General features: G+C 42.5%; 1 protein-coding gene across 5 annotated transcripts in view; it reads left to right on the forward strand.

The window, feature by feature from the left end:
• Positions 1-13,468, forward strand: part of adamts9 (ADAM metallopeptidase with thrombospondin type 1 motif, 9) — a 254,369-nt gene that overhangs the window by 73,747 nt on the left and 167,154 nt on the right. For all 5 annotated transcript variants that reach the window (XR_007249201.2, XM_048547294.2, XM_059649931.1 and 2 more), the window contains exons 12-16: positions 7,695-7,843; positions 8,047-8,228; positions 8,324-8,460; positions 8,557-8,674; positions 12,315-12,410. Coding sequence is in view for 4 of the 5 variants with exons in the window: in XM_048547294.2 (XP_048403251.2) it covers positions 7,695-7,843; positions 8,047-8,228; positions 8,324-8,460; positions 8,557-8,674; positions 12,315-12,410 (682 nt within the window). In the remaining variant the exon portion in view is untranslated. The remainder of the gene's footprint in view (positions 1-7,694; positions 7,844-8,046; positions 8,229-8,323; positions 8,461-8,556; positions 8,675-12,314; positions 12,411-13,468) is intronic.

The raw sequence follows: 13,468 nt of genomic DNA on the forward strand, positions 1-13,468 counted from the left end.
AAGAGGTTGGCCATAGGTACCTGCATGGGCCCAAGCCATGCCTGCCTTTTTGTAGGTTATGTGGAACAGTCCCTCTTCCACACCTACACTGGCCCCCAAACCCCACGTCTTCCTCAGTTAGTAGGTTAGTAGGTAGGAGATGGAGGTGCGGCTTGGGGTGGGAGGAAGGGATGGGTGAGAGGAAGAACAGATTAGGGAGGCAGAGACAGGTTGGACTGGTTTTGGGATGCAGTGGGTGGAGGGGAAGAGCTGGGCTGGTTGTGTGGTGCAGTGGGGGGAGGGGATGAACTGGGCTGGTTTTGGGATGTGGTGGGGGAAGGGGAGATTTTGAAGCTTGTGAAGTCCACATTGATACCATTGGGCTGCAGGGTTCCCGAGCGGAATATGAGTTGCAGTTCCTGCAACCTTCGGGTGGCATCATTGTGGCACTGCAGGAGGCCCGTGATGGATATGTCATCTAAAAAATGGGAGGGGGAGTGGAAATGGATTGTGACTGGGAGGTGCAGTTGTTTATTGCGAACCGAGCGGAGGTGTTCTGCAAAGCGGTCCCGAAGACTCCGCTTGGTTTCCCCAATGTAGAGGAAGCCACACCGGGTACAGTGGATGCAGTATACCACGTTGGCAGATGTGCAGGTGAACCTCTGCTTAATGTGGAAAGTCATCATGGGGCCTGGGATAGGGGTGAGGGAGGAGGTGTGGGGGCAAGTGTAGCATTTTCTGCAGTTGCAGGGGAAGGTGCCGGGTGTGGTGGGGTTGGAGGGCAGTGTGGAGCGAACAAGGGAGTCACAGAGAGAGTGGTCTCTCCGGAAAGCAGACAGGGGTGGGGATGGAAAAATGTCTTGGGTGGTGGGGTCGGATTGTAGATGGCAGAAGTGTCGGAGGATGATGCGTTGTACCCGGAGGTTGGTGGGGTGGTGTGTGAGAACGAGGGGGATCCTCTTTGGGCGGTTGTGGTCCACTCCGGCATATCCCAGATGTCCAAGTTCTTCAAGGACCGCAACTTTTCCCCCCACAGTGGTCGAGAACGCCCTTGACCGCATCTCCCGCATTTCCTGCAACACATCCCTCACACCCCACCCCCGCCACAACCGCCCAAAGAGGATCCCCCTTGTTCTCACACACCACCCCACCAACCTTCGTACAACGCATCATCCTCTGACACTTCCGCCATCTACAATCCAACCCCACCACCCAAGACATTTTTCCATCCCCACCCCTGTCTGTTTTCCGGAGAGACCACTCTCTCCGTGACTCCCTTGTTCGCTCCACACTGCCCTCCAACCCCACCACACCCTACACCTTTCCCTGCAACCGCAAAAAATGCTACACTTGACCCCACACCTCCTCCCTCAACCCTATCCCAGGCCCCAAGATGGCTTTCCACATTAAGCAGAGGTTCACCTGCACATCTGCCAATGTGGTATACTGCATCCACTGTACCTGGTGTGGCTTCCTCTACATTGGGGAAACCAAGCGGAGGCTTGAGGACCGCTTTGCAGAACACCTCCGCTCGGTTCGCAATAGACAACTGCACCTCCCAGTCGCAAACCATTTCCACTCCCCCTCCCATTCTTTAGATGACATGTCCATCATAGGCCTCCTGCAGTGCCACAATGATGCCACCCGAAGGTTGCAGGAACAGCAACTCATATTCCGTTTGGGAACCCTGCAGCCCAAGGGTATCAATGTGGACTTCACAAGCTTCAAAATCTCCCCTACCCCCACCGCATCCCAAAACCAGCCCAGTTCGTCCCCTCCCCCCACTGCACCACACAACCAGCCTAGCTCTTCCCCTCCACCCACTGCATCCCAAAACCAGTCCAACCTGTCTCTGCCTCCCTAACCTGTTCTTCCTCTCACCCATCCCTTCCTCCCACCCCAAGCCGCACCTCCATCTCCTACCTACTAACCTCATCCCACCTCCTTGACCTGTCCGTCTTCCCTGGACTGACCTAACCCCTCCCTATCTCCCCACCTATACTCTCCTCTCCACCTATCTTCTCTCCATCTTCGGTCCGCCTCCCCCTCTCTCCCTATTTATTCCAGAACCCCACACCCCATCCCCCTCTCTGATGAAGGGTCTAGGCCCGAAACGTCAACTTTTGTGCTCCTGAGATGCTGCTGGGCCTGCTGTGTTCATCCAGCCTCACATTTTATTATCTTGGATTCTCCAGCATCTGCAGTTCCCATTATCACGAATACTAATTAATCCCTCCTTACCTAATCATTGTAAGAGTTCTTTTCTTTGTATTTTTGATTGTGGAACTAAGTGGTGGAAAAAACATTTTAAAACCAAGGACTGTGAAAGAAAATTTATTACATTTTTCAAAGGCAAGTTTTCTGACAATCATTGGTAAGTGCTATCTACACTGTTGGTTATTCAGTTAGTTAGGGCATGTAACTATAGAAAAGCTGGACCAAAGGGTCTATACGAAGGGAGAATCTGATGGTAATGTGTAGCTGATTGGTTTGTACAGAGGTCACCAGGTTATTGATACCAGAAGGCTTCTGCTTGCCAACAACAAAAGTGATTTTCTCTGAGATATTTAAATGGCTTATGGGTGTGAATGTTTGAGAGAGAAGCACTTGGGCCCTTGAAAGAAGCTGCAGTAAAAACAACCTTGAGCTGCACCCCATCAGTTGCTGCAAGTGGTGGCGTTTAACCAATAAGTCAGAGACTTTATAAATGTGAACCATTTACTCTGTGCCTCTTCAAAGCAAGTGAAAGTACCTAGCGAAGGAAGGTCTTGGACTTCAACTTTACTTTCCAACCCCGAAGCAGCAAAGCCTGGCAAGACAAAAGAATCATGTCAATAAACCTTGTGGACAGGGACAATTGAACTATCATAGAGTCCCTACAGTGTGGAAACAGGCTCCTTGGCCCAACAAGTCCACACTGACATTCAAAGCATCCCACCCAGACCCGCCCCCCTAATCTACACCTCCCTGAACACTATGGGCAATTTAACGTGGCCAATCCACCTAGCCTGCACATCTTTGGACTGTGGGTGGAAACCAGAGTACCCAAAGGAAACCCATACAGGCTGAGGGAGAATGTGCAAACTCCACACAGACAGTCACCTGAGGGTGGAATCGAACCCAGGTCCGTGGCACTGTGAGGCTGCAGTGCGAATCACTGAGCTACCCTGTCACCCCAAAAGAAGACTACAAGTACTATAGAATAGAACAGAATTCCTACAGTATGGAAACAGGCCGTTCAACCCAACAAGTCCATACTGACCTGCTGAGCATCCCACTCAGACCTGTTCTGAGGAAGGGTCACTAGACCTGAAATGTTAACTCTGTTTTCTCCTTTACAGGGGCTGCCAGACCTGCTGAGCTTTTCCAGCAGCTTTGTTTTTGTTCCTGTCCCCCTATAACTCACCTAACCTGCACATCCCTGATCTCTAAGGGCAATTTAGCACAGCTAATCCACCTAGCTTGCATATCTTTGGACTGTGGGAGGAAACCAGAGCGCCCAGCCGAAATCCACACAGAGACGGGGAGAACATGCAAACTCCATACAGATAGTCATCTAAGGGTGGAATTGAATCCAGGTCCCTGGTGCTGTGAGGCAGCAGTGCTTACCACTGAACCACTGTGCCACCCTTCCAAGCTTTCCCCTCTGTCATAACACCCATGCTTTTTTGTGTCTGCCTAATTGTTTGGGTACTGGAGCGTTATAGGGGTTTTAAGAATTTAAGTAAAGTTAAATCCCAATAGTTTCATAATTATTTATCTGTAGCTAGAATCTATATATTAACAATATATAGTCATTATTGATATATACAGAAACATGGTTCATGCTTTCTGTCAACCTGGGTCTGAAAAGGACGGTAAATTGGGGGATTTTGAGCTCTGCAAGTTACTGTGGAGGTACAGCAAACAATTAAGTCGACAGATGGAATATTGGCCTTAATTACAATGGGATTGGAGTGTAGGAATAAAGATATATTTTTACAATTATACAGAGTTTTGGTGAGACCACATCTGGAGTAGTATGTGAAGTTTTATTTTCATATTTTCGAAACATACTATACCTCTGTTGGAAGCAGTACAGTGGAGGTCTTCTAAGTTATTCTGGAGAGGAGAGTTGATCTCATTGATACATACAAGTTTCTGCTGGATGTGGAATCTGAAATGCTGCAGGGGACAGTCCCAGGATAAGAGGTTGATCACTTTGGACATAGATGAGAAGAAAACACTTTACTCAAAGGGTTTTTCAAATCTTTGCAGTTGTGTACTTCGCACGTTTGCAGGTGTTCCATTGCTGAATGCATTTAAGGCTAGAGCAAAGAGACGTTTGTTGTCTCAGCAAATTGAGGGATATGGGGAGCAGGATGGAAAATAGATATGAGGCCCAAGATCAGCCATAATGTCATTAAATGGTGAATAGGTTAGGCAGACCATTTGGTCAACATTTCTGCCACATTTCTCATGTCCTAGCTTGTGCAAATGAATCACATTAAAAACCCAACTGAATTTTAAATTAGCTTCAATGTAATTCTTAGCGCAATCAGGATTTTCAATAAATGTTGTTCAATCGCAGAACCATGTGTAATGATTGGAAATGTTCTGAGTTCAGCAAAAATGAGCTAGTTGAGTGAGCATGGTCGGACACTGCCTGCTGCACATCATTAAGGGGAAAGTTGTTAACAATGTTTTGATTGGACCATGCTCAGTTGTACTAGCTTCTGTCTTTATTGTTTTTACCTAAGAGTATTTGGTGGACGTAACCATGAGAAGTATTTATAGTAGGAAATTGAGTATTTACCCTTTGAACCGCAGCAGCACTGAGCGCTCCGAGGCCAGGCATGGCATCACTTGTTCAGAGACCAAGCCATATTCTGTGTTGTTTTAATAATGTTGTAACTCCCATGAGAGAAGAGCACCCTCTAGTGTAGCAAAGTGACATTTTAATTTCTTGCATTGGCCAGAATCTTCCATGAGTTGGTTAAGATTTTGGTCAGTTTGTGCTTTGTGACTGAGTCCAAGAGGAATTAATTTAGGATATTTCCTGAACTCATGAAAGCACGGAACTGTCGGACAAAGAGAAGGGAAGCTGGCCCATCTAGCATTACCACATAAATGTGATTCCCCAGGCATAACAATACAGACCAGCCCTACTCACCTCGAGCCATGTAATTTCCTGTATGATGTGAAAAAGCAGATAAAATTCAGCCGTTTATCGGTGGTTGTCAGAGGGGTAGTTTAGAAAACTCCTTTTGTTCCACTTGAAAGCAGTACTGAGAAACTTTCATCCACACAGTTTAGATCAGTTTCAAATCAGTCTTCAAACTGAAAGGATAAACTGGTCCAATAGAATATGTATTCTCCCTCCTTCCCATTGCTTTGAATTGCAAATAATTGGGCTCTGTGTTCACTAAAGAGCAAGTGCTTTGCAAACATCATCCATACTATTTGCTGGATAATGGAATGGTAAGCTGCTCAACTTTGAACAAGTGTGCTATCCTACAGTTAATAATGTTAAGATTCACTTAAATTTCTCACAGTCTGGGCTCCATCCTTTATTGGGTTCCTCAATTTTTACAAAAGAATTTTATTGTGTTATACCTTCAAGATAGGTTCATAGAATTAAATCATCTTACCAGGTTATTTGTTAAAGTTTATTAACCCAAATTAGGCAGAGTCTGGGAGGACATTACTGACTGCAGAAAAACTGTCCATGTGCAAGTTTAGTTTAAAAGGTTGAAAATAATCAAAGAAGAATGCGAATAGGACAAGAGATTGCAAGAACAATTCTGGAAGTCTTTCTTTATGAAAGCTCAAAGATCATTTTCTTTCATGGGATGTAGGCACTGCTGGTAATTTATAACCCAGCACTAATCACAAAGGGGATAGTTAAGAGCCAATCACATTGCTGTAGGTCAGCAGTCACAAGTAGGCCATACCAGGTGAGGCCAGCAGATTTCCTTCCCTATGCAGCATTGATGAACCAGATGGATTTTACAAACATTGACACTTACAAATATCAGTATTCAGCCAGCTCTCCATTCCAGATTATTACTGAATTCAAATTTCTCTGATTGTGATGGTGAGGTTCAAACCCATGATCTTAGAATCTTGGTCTGGGTTTCTGGATTACTAGCCCAGTGGTATTACCACTCTGCTATCACTCACCCACCCATTCACCCTTCCCCTCCAAAATTGTAACAAATTTTCAGCTTTTGGCCAGGCTGACGGAACAGAGGATTTAGAAATGATAGGCATTAAAAAAAGTGGATATCATCTGACTGCTTCTGTCACTTGCTATTGCCGTTCTTATGTTGCAGTACAGTAGTTGTCCTTATAGAAATACTGCAACTTTGTACTTCTTCACAGAAATCTGCCAGGTGCATGCTAGAATATCCAAAATTTTATTTGGTGATCAAGGGGTCATCAAACTGCACAATCTGACAGATGTAATTTTACTGAGCACCGTGACATGCCAAGAGTGGAATGTTCGCAAAGACCATCCAGCAGAATGTTTCATCCGACTTTTTGTTGCAATATACTTTGAGAGTTAGACCTCCTACTGTACATTCATATGTGAAAGTAAAATTAGTCACCAGTGAGTAAAGAAGTAGATCACTTTACTGTCATTCTGTTACCTTTGCAGCAGTGCAGAGCAGAGCTTCCCTTTCCCAATAAATTTATGGAGTAATGGTGTTCAGAAGGAAATTAAACTTTTCACAGCACTGCTTCAAATTGCAAAAATATAAGTTTTTTTTTGGTCTTTTAGGCGTTCTGGCCAGCTGTTATTACGTGGCAATCTTATATGCCCAATTCTATTCCATATCAATGAGACAGTATTGATGTAGGACTGATTTTGGAAAAAAAAGGTGTTGAAGGCCTCAGATGGTTATTTCTGCATCATTAGTGTGAATTCCTGGCATTTTCTTGATTCGATCATTCAGCTCCCATCCTTATGACAACATTGCTGGAAGTGCGTTTCTCATCCTAATAATAGATGAGTTTATTCCTTCCTAGACCTCAGCTCCTTCAGCCTCAGCCTAATGCTCCAGATAGAAGTATGCAGACTGGGGAAAAACAACAGGGAAGGTACCTCCTATAAATTGATCCATATTTATATATATATATATTTATTGTGCATGAGCATCAATCCATTTTTCACCAATGATCTTTTATTGAGAAAATGCATTTGAGTTAAATGTTAAATCGATTATTCCATTATCCTGAATTTGTTTTTAAATGATTGACTATGCAATTAACTTTTTAAGTCTCTACTTATGTGTTAATTATTGCAGTGAATTTGGACTCTTTTGTAACACCTTGCAATGTGAAACAGAATATAAATCTCTTTTTATGATGGTAGCAAATAACTTGTCAGTTTGTTTTCTGTCATCACACACTTCTTTCCCTTTTGAGAAATGTTGGGGAAGTGATAAGGATCAGCAGACTGATTCATTTTGAGTTTACCAGCCAACCTTAAAATGTTGAATGGTTGCTGTTTCCTATCAAATACATTACTCAATCAGCTTTTCTAAGGAACAAAGCAAATCGTTGTGTGCAGTGAAGTTGAGCTACATTGATTCAGAGATAAATATGATCTTATTTTACAAATTTAATGTTTTCAGATTAAAATATTGAGGTTATTTCTCTGAAATAGATTTTACAATTTTGCAACTTTCCAAAGACAGAATTTAATGCCTCTCCAATGCTTATCTTTACAGCATTGCAAACATGGTGTTTGCATTGTAAAGGATCCTATTGAAACCTCTGTGGTAGATGGAAGTTGGGGACCTTGGAGTCCATTTGGGTCCTGCTCTAGAAGCTGCGGAGGTGGCATTAAAAATGCAGTTCGAGAATGCAACAAACCAGAGTAAGTAAATCACTTCAATATTTAAAGTGTAATCAAATTTTGAACGGCAAATGCATTCCCTTCATCTGCCAGTATTTCAAAATTTGTATTCATGGAATGCAGTAGTCTTTTTTTGAATGGTAGTCTTTCACTGTACAGAAGTTTCATGTTGTAATTTATGTATTGCATTGTGGAAAAGGAAAGATTATTATTTTTGACTGCAGGCCAAGAAATGGAGGAAAATACTGCGTTGGTCGAAGAATGAAATTCCGATCATGCAACACCGAACATTGTCCAAAGCAAGAGAAAGATTTCAGAGGAGAACAGTGCGCACAATTTGACGGAAGACACTTCAATATCAATGGCTTACCTCCAAATGTGCGTTGGGTACCTAAATACAGTGGAAGTGAGTATTTCCATTAATGTAGGGAAAGACGTGTTTTACATTTTAAGCAATGAAAGATGAGTTATACATTAAATGAAAAATCTCTTTTGTTTCAGTTTTAATGAAAGACCGTTGCAAGTTATTCTGCAGAGTAGCTGGAACTACAGTCTACTATCAGCTCAGGGACAGAGTTATTGATGGCACACTTTGTGGGCCAGAAACCAACGATGTTTGTGTACAAGGACTTTGCCGGGTATATACTGACTTGAAGGATTTTGTGCAAAATTTTTCAAAGTTACATATGTAGCCAGTACAAAACTAATTAAATTTAATGTTTTTTTCCCTGCAGCAAGCTGGATGTGACCATGTGTTAAATTCAAAAGCACGTAGAGATAAATGTGGTGTTTGTGGTGGTGATAATTCTTCATGTAAAACTTTAGCAGGCACCTTTAATAGTGTTCACTATGGTAAGTTTCGTATTCACCTCATTGTTATAAGATGTGTATTGTTGCTAAGGGAATTAAGTTTTAAGTAAGATTAATTAAAAAAAACTCGAGCAGAATCTTTTTTATTACAATAGAAGTTATATTTATTTAATAAATGTATTTGAATGCATATGAAGAAAGCTGATTGAGCTTTATTGCTATTTGTTTGACAGAAGTCATAGTTTTACTTCTGTAAGAAACAATAGAACATAAAATATTGGTGGCTTTAGTTAAAATGTACCAGGAGGTACCTACCAAAAAATAAACAAAAGTTTGGCCATTAAAATTTACCTTTATTAATTGATCTCAGGATTATAACAAAAAAAACACGAGATGGCAATAATTTATGAATTTTAATAGGTCTTGAATTATAAAAGTAATGAATAAGGCGATGCTGTGGCTGTCAGTAAATATACTACTCAACAACCTGATCAAGTGTTTCCCAGAACTTTGTGAGAAGCTGGGGAAGAGATTTTTGGGCTCCTTGCTGTGATATTTGTATCACCGATAGCCATAGGTGAGGTGCCAGAAGACTGAAGGTTTGCTAATGTTGAGCCATTACTTAGGAAAGGCTATAAAGAAATTCCTGTGAACTGTAGACTAGTAGCCCATTAGTCGGGTGGGTAAGTTGTAGGAAGGAGTTCTGAGGGAAAAGTTCACAAGCATTTGGAAATGCAAGGACTGATTAGAGACAGTCAACATGACTTAGTGTGTGGGAAATCATGTCTCATTAATTTGATTGAGTTTCTTGAAAAGGTGACGAAGATTGATGAAGGCTGAGCAGTAGATGTTGTCCATACTGATTTCAGCAAAGTGTTTGAAAAGATTCTGCATGGTTGACTGATTAATAAGGTTAGATCACATGGGATCCAGGGAGAGCTAGCCAATTGGATACAAAATTGGCTTGAAGGCAGGAGACAGAACTTGCGGTAGAGGGTTACTCTTTGGAATCAAATCCTGTGACTAGCAGTGTGCCACAGGATCGATGCTGGATCCGCTGCTTTTCTTCATTTATATAGATGAGTTGGATATGAATATAGGAGGCATGAATAGTGCGTTTGCAGTTGACACCAAAATTGTAGATCAATGCGAGCTGTTGCAGTTTGGCAAGGCAAACCAAGGCAGAACTTATAAAAATAATGATAGGACCTTGGGGAGTGTTGCTGAATAGAGAGATTTAGGGGTGCAGGTGCATAATTCCTTAAAAGCCTGTAGACAGGATGGTGAAGAAGGTGTTTGGCGTACCTACCTTCATTGGTCAGAACATTGAGCTTTGGAGTTTGGACATCGTGTTGCAATTGTACAGGACATTGGTGAGGCCGCTTTTAGTACTGCATACAATTCTGTGCTTTCCAGTGAAATTAATCAAGATTTCACATGTGAAATTAATCCTGGACCTTCAATTTTGAGAATTCTACTCTGATCGTGCACTACCACACATTTGAATTTTTAAATATGAATTATTTTAGCATGCTGTTGTTTTAAAATAAAACTTTAGACTGTTAGTTGTCTTTTTACTTCACCACAGCAATAACTTTTTAAGAAGTGTTAATTACCGTGGAACTTACTGATAAACTTACCATATCCAAACACAGTGTGAGGTTTTGTATCATTCGGATCATAACACAAATATGTGTTAATGGCATTCTGATGATGTTTATTGCAATATAATTCACCACTGTTATTTTGCTTTGCAAAGGATAGGTTATGTCCTTCTTAACCCAATAGCAACAATACACTGTAATAAAGTGTGTAGCTGGATGAACACAGCAGGCCAAGCAGCATCTCAGGACCACAAAAGCTGACGTTTCGGGCCTAGACGCTTCATCAGAGAGGGGGATGGGGTGAAGATTCTGGAATAAATAGGGAGAGAGGGGGAGGCGGACCGAAGATGGAGAGAAAAGAAGATAGGTAGAGAGGAGAGTATAGATGGGGAGGTAGGGAGGGGATAGGTCAGTCCAGGGAAGACGGACAGGTCAAGGAGGTGGGATGAACATAGAACATTACAGCACAGTACAGGCCCTTCGGCCCTTGATGTTGTGCCGACCTGTCATACCGATCTCAAGCCCATCTAACCTACACTATTCCATGTACGTCCATATGCTTGTCCAATGATGACTTAAATGTACCTAAAGTTGGCGAATCTACTACCGTTGCAGGCAAAGGATGAGGTTAGTAGGTAGGAAATGGAGGTGCAGCTTGAGGTGGGAGGAAGGGATGGGTGAGAGGAAGAACAGGTTAGGGAGGCAGAGACAGGCTGGGCTGGTTTTGGGATGCAGTGGGTGGAGGGGAAGAGCTGGGCTGGTTGTGTGGTGCAGTGGGGGGAGGGGACAAACTAGGCTGGTTTTGGGATCCGGTGGCAGAAGGGGAGATTTTGAAGCTGGTGAAGTCCACATTGATACCATTGGACTGCAGGGTTCCCAAGCGGAATATGAGTTGCAGTTCCTGCAACCTTCGGGTGGCATCCTTGTGGCACTGCAGGAGGCCCATGACGGACATGTCGTTGAAAGAATGGGAGGGGGAGTTAAAATGGTTTGCGACTGGGAGATGCAGTTGTTTATTATGAACCGAGTGGAGGTGTTCTGCAAAGCGGCCCCCAAGCCTCTGCTTGGTTTCCCCGATGTAGGGGAAGCCACACCAGGTACAATGGATACAGTATACCACATTGGCAGATGTGCAGGTGAACCTCTGCTTAATGTGGAAAGTCAACTTGGAGCCTGGGATGGGGGTGAGGGAGGAGGTGTGGGGGCAAGTGTAGCACTTCCTGCGGTTGCAGGGGAAGGTGCCGGGTGTGGTGGGATTGGAAGGGAGTGTGGAGCAAACAATGGAGTCACAGAGAGAGTGGTCTCTCCAGAAGGCAGACAAGGGTGGGGATGGAAAAATGTCTTGGGTGGTGGGGTCGGATTGTAAATGGCGGAATTGTTGGAGGATGATGCGTTGTACCCGGAGGTTGGTGGGGTGTTGTGTGAGAATGAGGGGGATCCTGCGGGGGCGGGGTGTGAGGGATGCGTTGCGGGAAATGCTGGAGACGCGGTCAAGGGCGTTCTCGACCACTGTGGGGGGAAAAGTTGCGGTCCTTGAAGAACTTGGACACCTGGGATGTGCGAGAGTGGAATGTCTCATCCTGGGAGCAGATGCGGCAGAGGTGGAGGAATTGGGAGTAGGGGATTGAAAAGCAACAATACACTGTTATTGTTTTTGAGATGCTGTGCACTGTTGTGGCTTCTAACCTGTATACTGATCCACAAATTTGAGATATTAGCAATTTTAAGTTACAACCATCAGACCATCTATTCAAAAAACACTACTGTTATTTTGTTTCAATTTAGATCAAAGAGAACAAATTGTGTCTTTATTTGTATTGCTTCATGCAAGGGCATTTCCCACTCCTGCAATATATGTGCAAATTGGGCTAACTGCTATTATCTTGTGGCTTGAAACAATATTTTTTAATGTATTGAAATCAATATCAATCATTTAAGTAATCTCAATGATACTGATTCAGCTGTAATACATTTTCTGTATTGTCGTCAGTGCTTTACAAATGAATGTTATAATGCATTTTAGTTCTTTACACTGCATTCTGACTGTGCATTTAGAATACCTGTTTGATATTTCCCAGGATATAATGTAGTTGTACGAATACCAATCGGTGCTACAAATATTGATGTGCGTCAGCACAGCTATTCAGGGAAACCAGAAGATGATAATTATCTTGGTAAGTTTGCTTTGAAGGAATCTAAAATACTTCATTTCAATGCACGTAATAACATTGTCTGCTCATGTTTGTTATTAGTGCATTGTATTACTCACAATGGGTCCCAAATTAGTCTGCCACTACTTAGCTCTTCCAATCTGTAATAAGTCAACCTCTGTTTATATCACTTGTATTATACTTCTCTTGATTCCTATGCCTTGGGTATTGTTAGTGATAATAATGAAAATTTGAATATTATTGGTTATCTGTTAATTTTCATTGCTCGTAGCAGTAGTTCACCTGTAATGGCAGAGATCAGAGATTTCATTGTAAGCTAATAACATTTTCATCTCCGTATATGTTAGATCTTCATTTTTGTTTGACTTGGGAAAGGAGGTTAGTATTAATGAATGATCATTCTTCCACTTTTGGGGCACTGTGCCAACATGAAATAATTCAAGATAAATTACATCACATGATATAAAGCTCAATTTAAGCTGGTATGCCCTGTTCTGACTCTCAGCAAAGATCCTTGTTGTTGAAAGTACAATCTCTTGAATGAAACTGTCAGAATAGTGGAGAATTGCAAATATTTTCATTTAAGATTGTTACAGCTGGCAAAGAGATTAAACTTTCTTTCCATTTGTCTGGAATGGATTTGACTTCCAGCCTGAGACTTGACATGTCAGTTAGGCACATGGAGGGCTGGCAATAACACAATCAATACTCAACGTTACCTGGTTGACAGTGGTATAGGAGTAATACTGAATGGGCTTCTTCTAGTTAAGTGAAGTTCAATACAGAAATCAGTTGAAGCAGCAGCATGATTTGACAATATGACAAAGCGCACTAACAAAGTACTGGAGTTGAGATACTGGGCTTGCTTGAGAGGTGAATAAAACAGCATAGCAGCAAGTTAATGTTAGATTTCTGCAGAACCTCAGTTAAACCACTCTTGGAATACCATGTGCAGTTTTGATATTAAAAACAAAGTATTGAAATATTGAAGACATGCAGAAGAATTTTACAAGGGTGTTAATGAAATTGAAAATGAGCATATGTCAGAAAGGTTTGAGCAA

Source organism: Stegostoma tigrinum, chromosome 11, assembly GCF_030684315.1.
Source record: "Stegostoma tigrinum isolate sSteTig4 chromosome 11, sSteTig4.hap1, whole genome shotgun sequence".
In the NCBI taxonomy this organism is placed as follows: domain Eukaryota; kingdom Metazoa; phylum Chordata; class Chondrichthyes; order Orectolobiformes; family Stegostomatidae; genus Stegostoma; species Stegostoma tigrinum.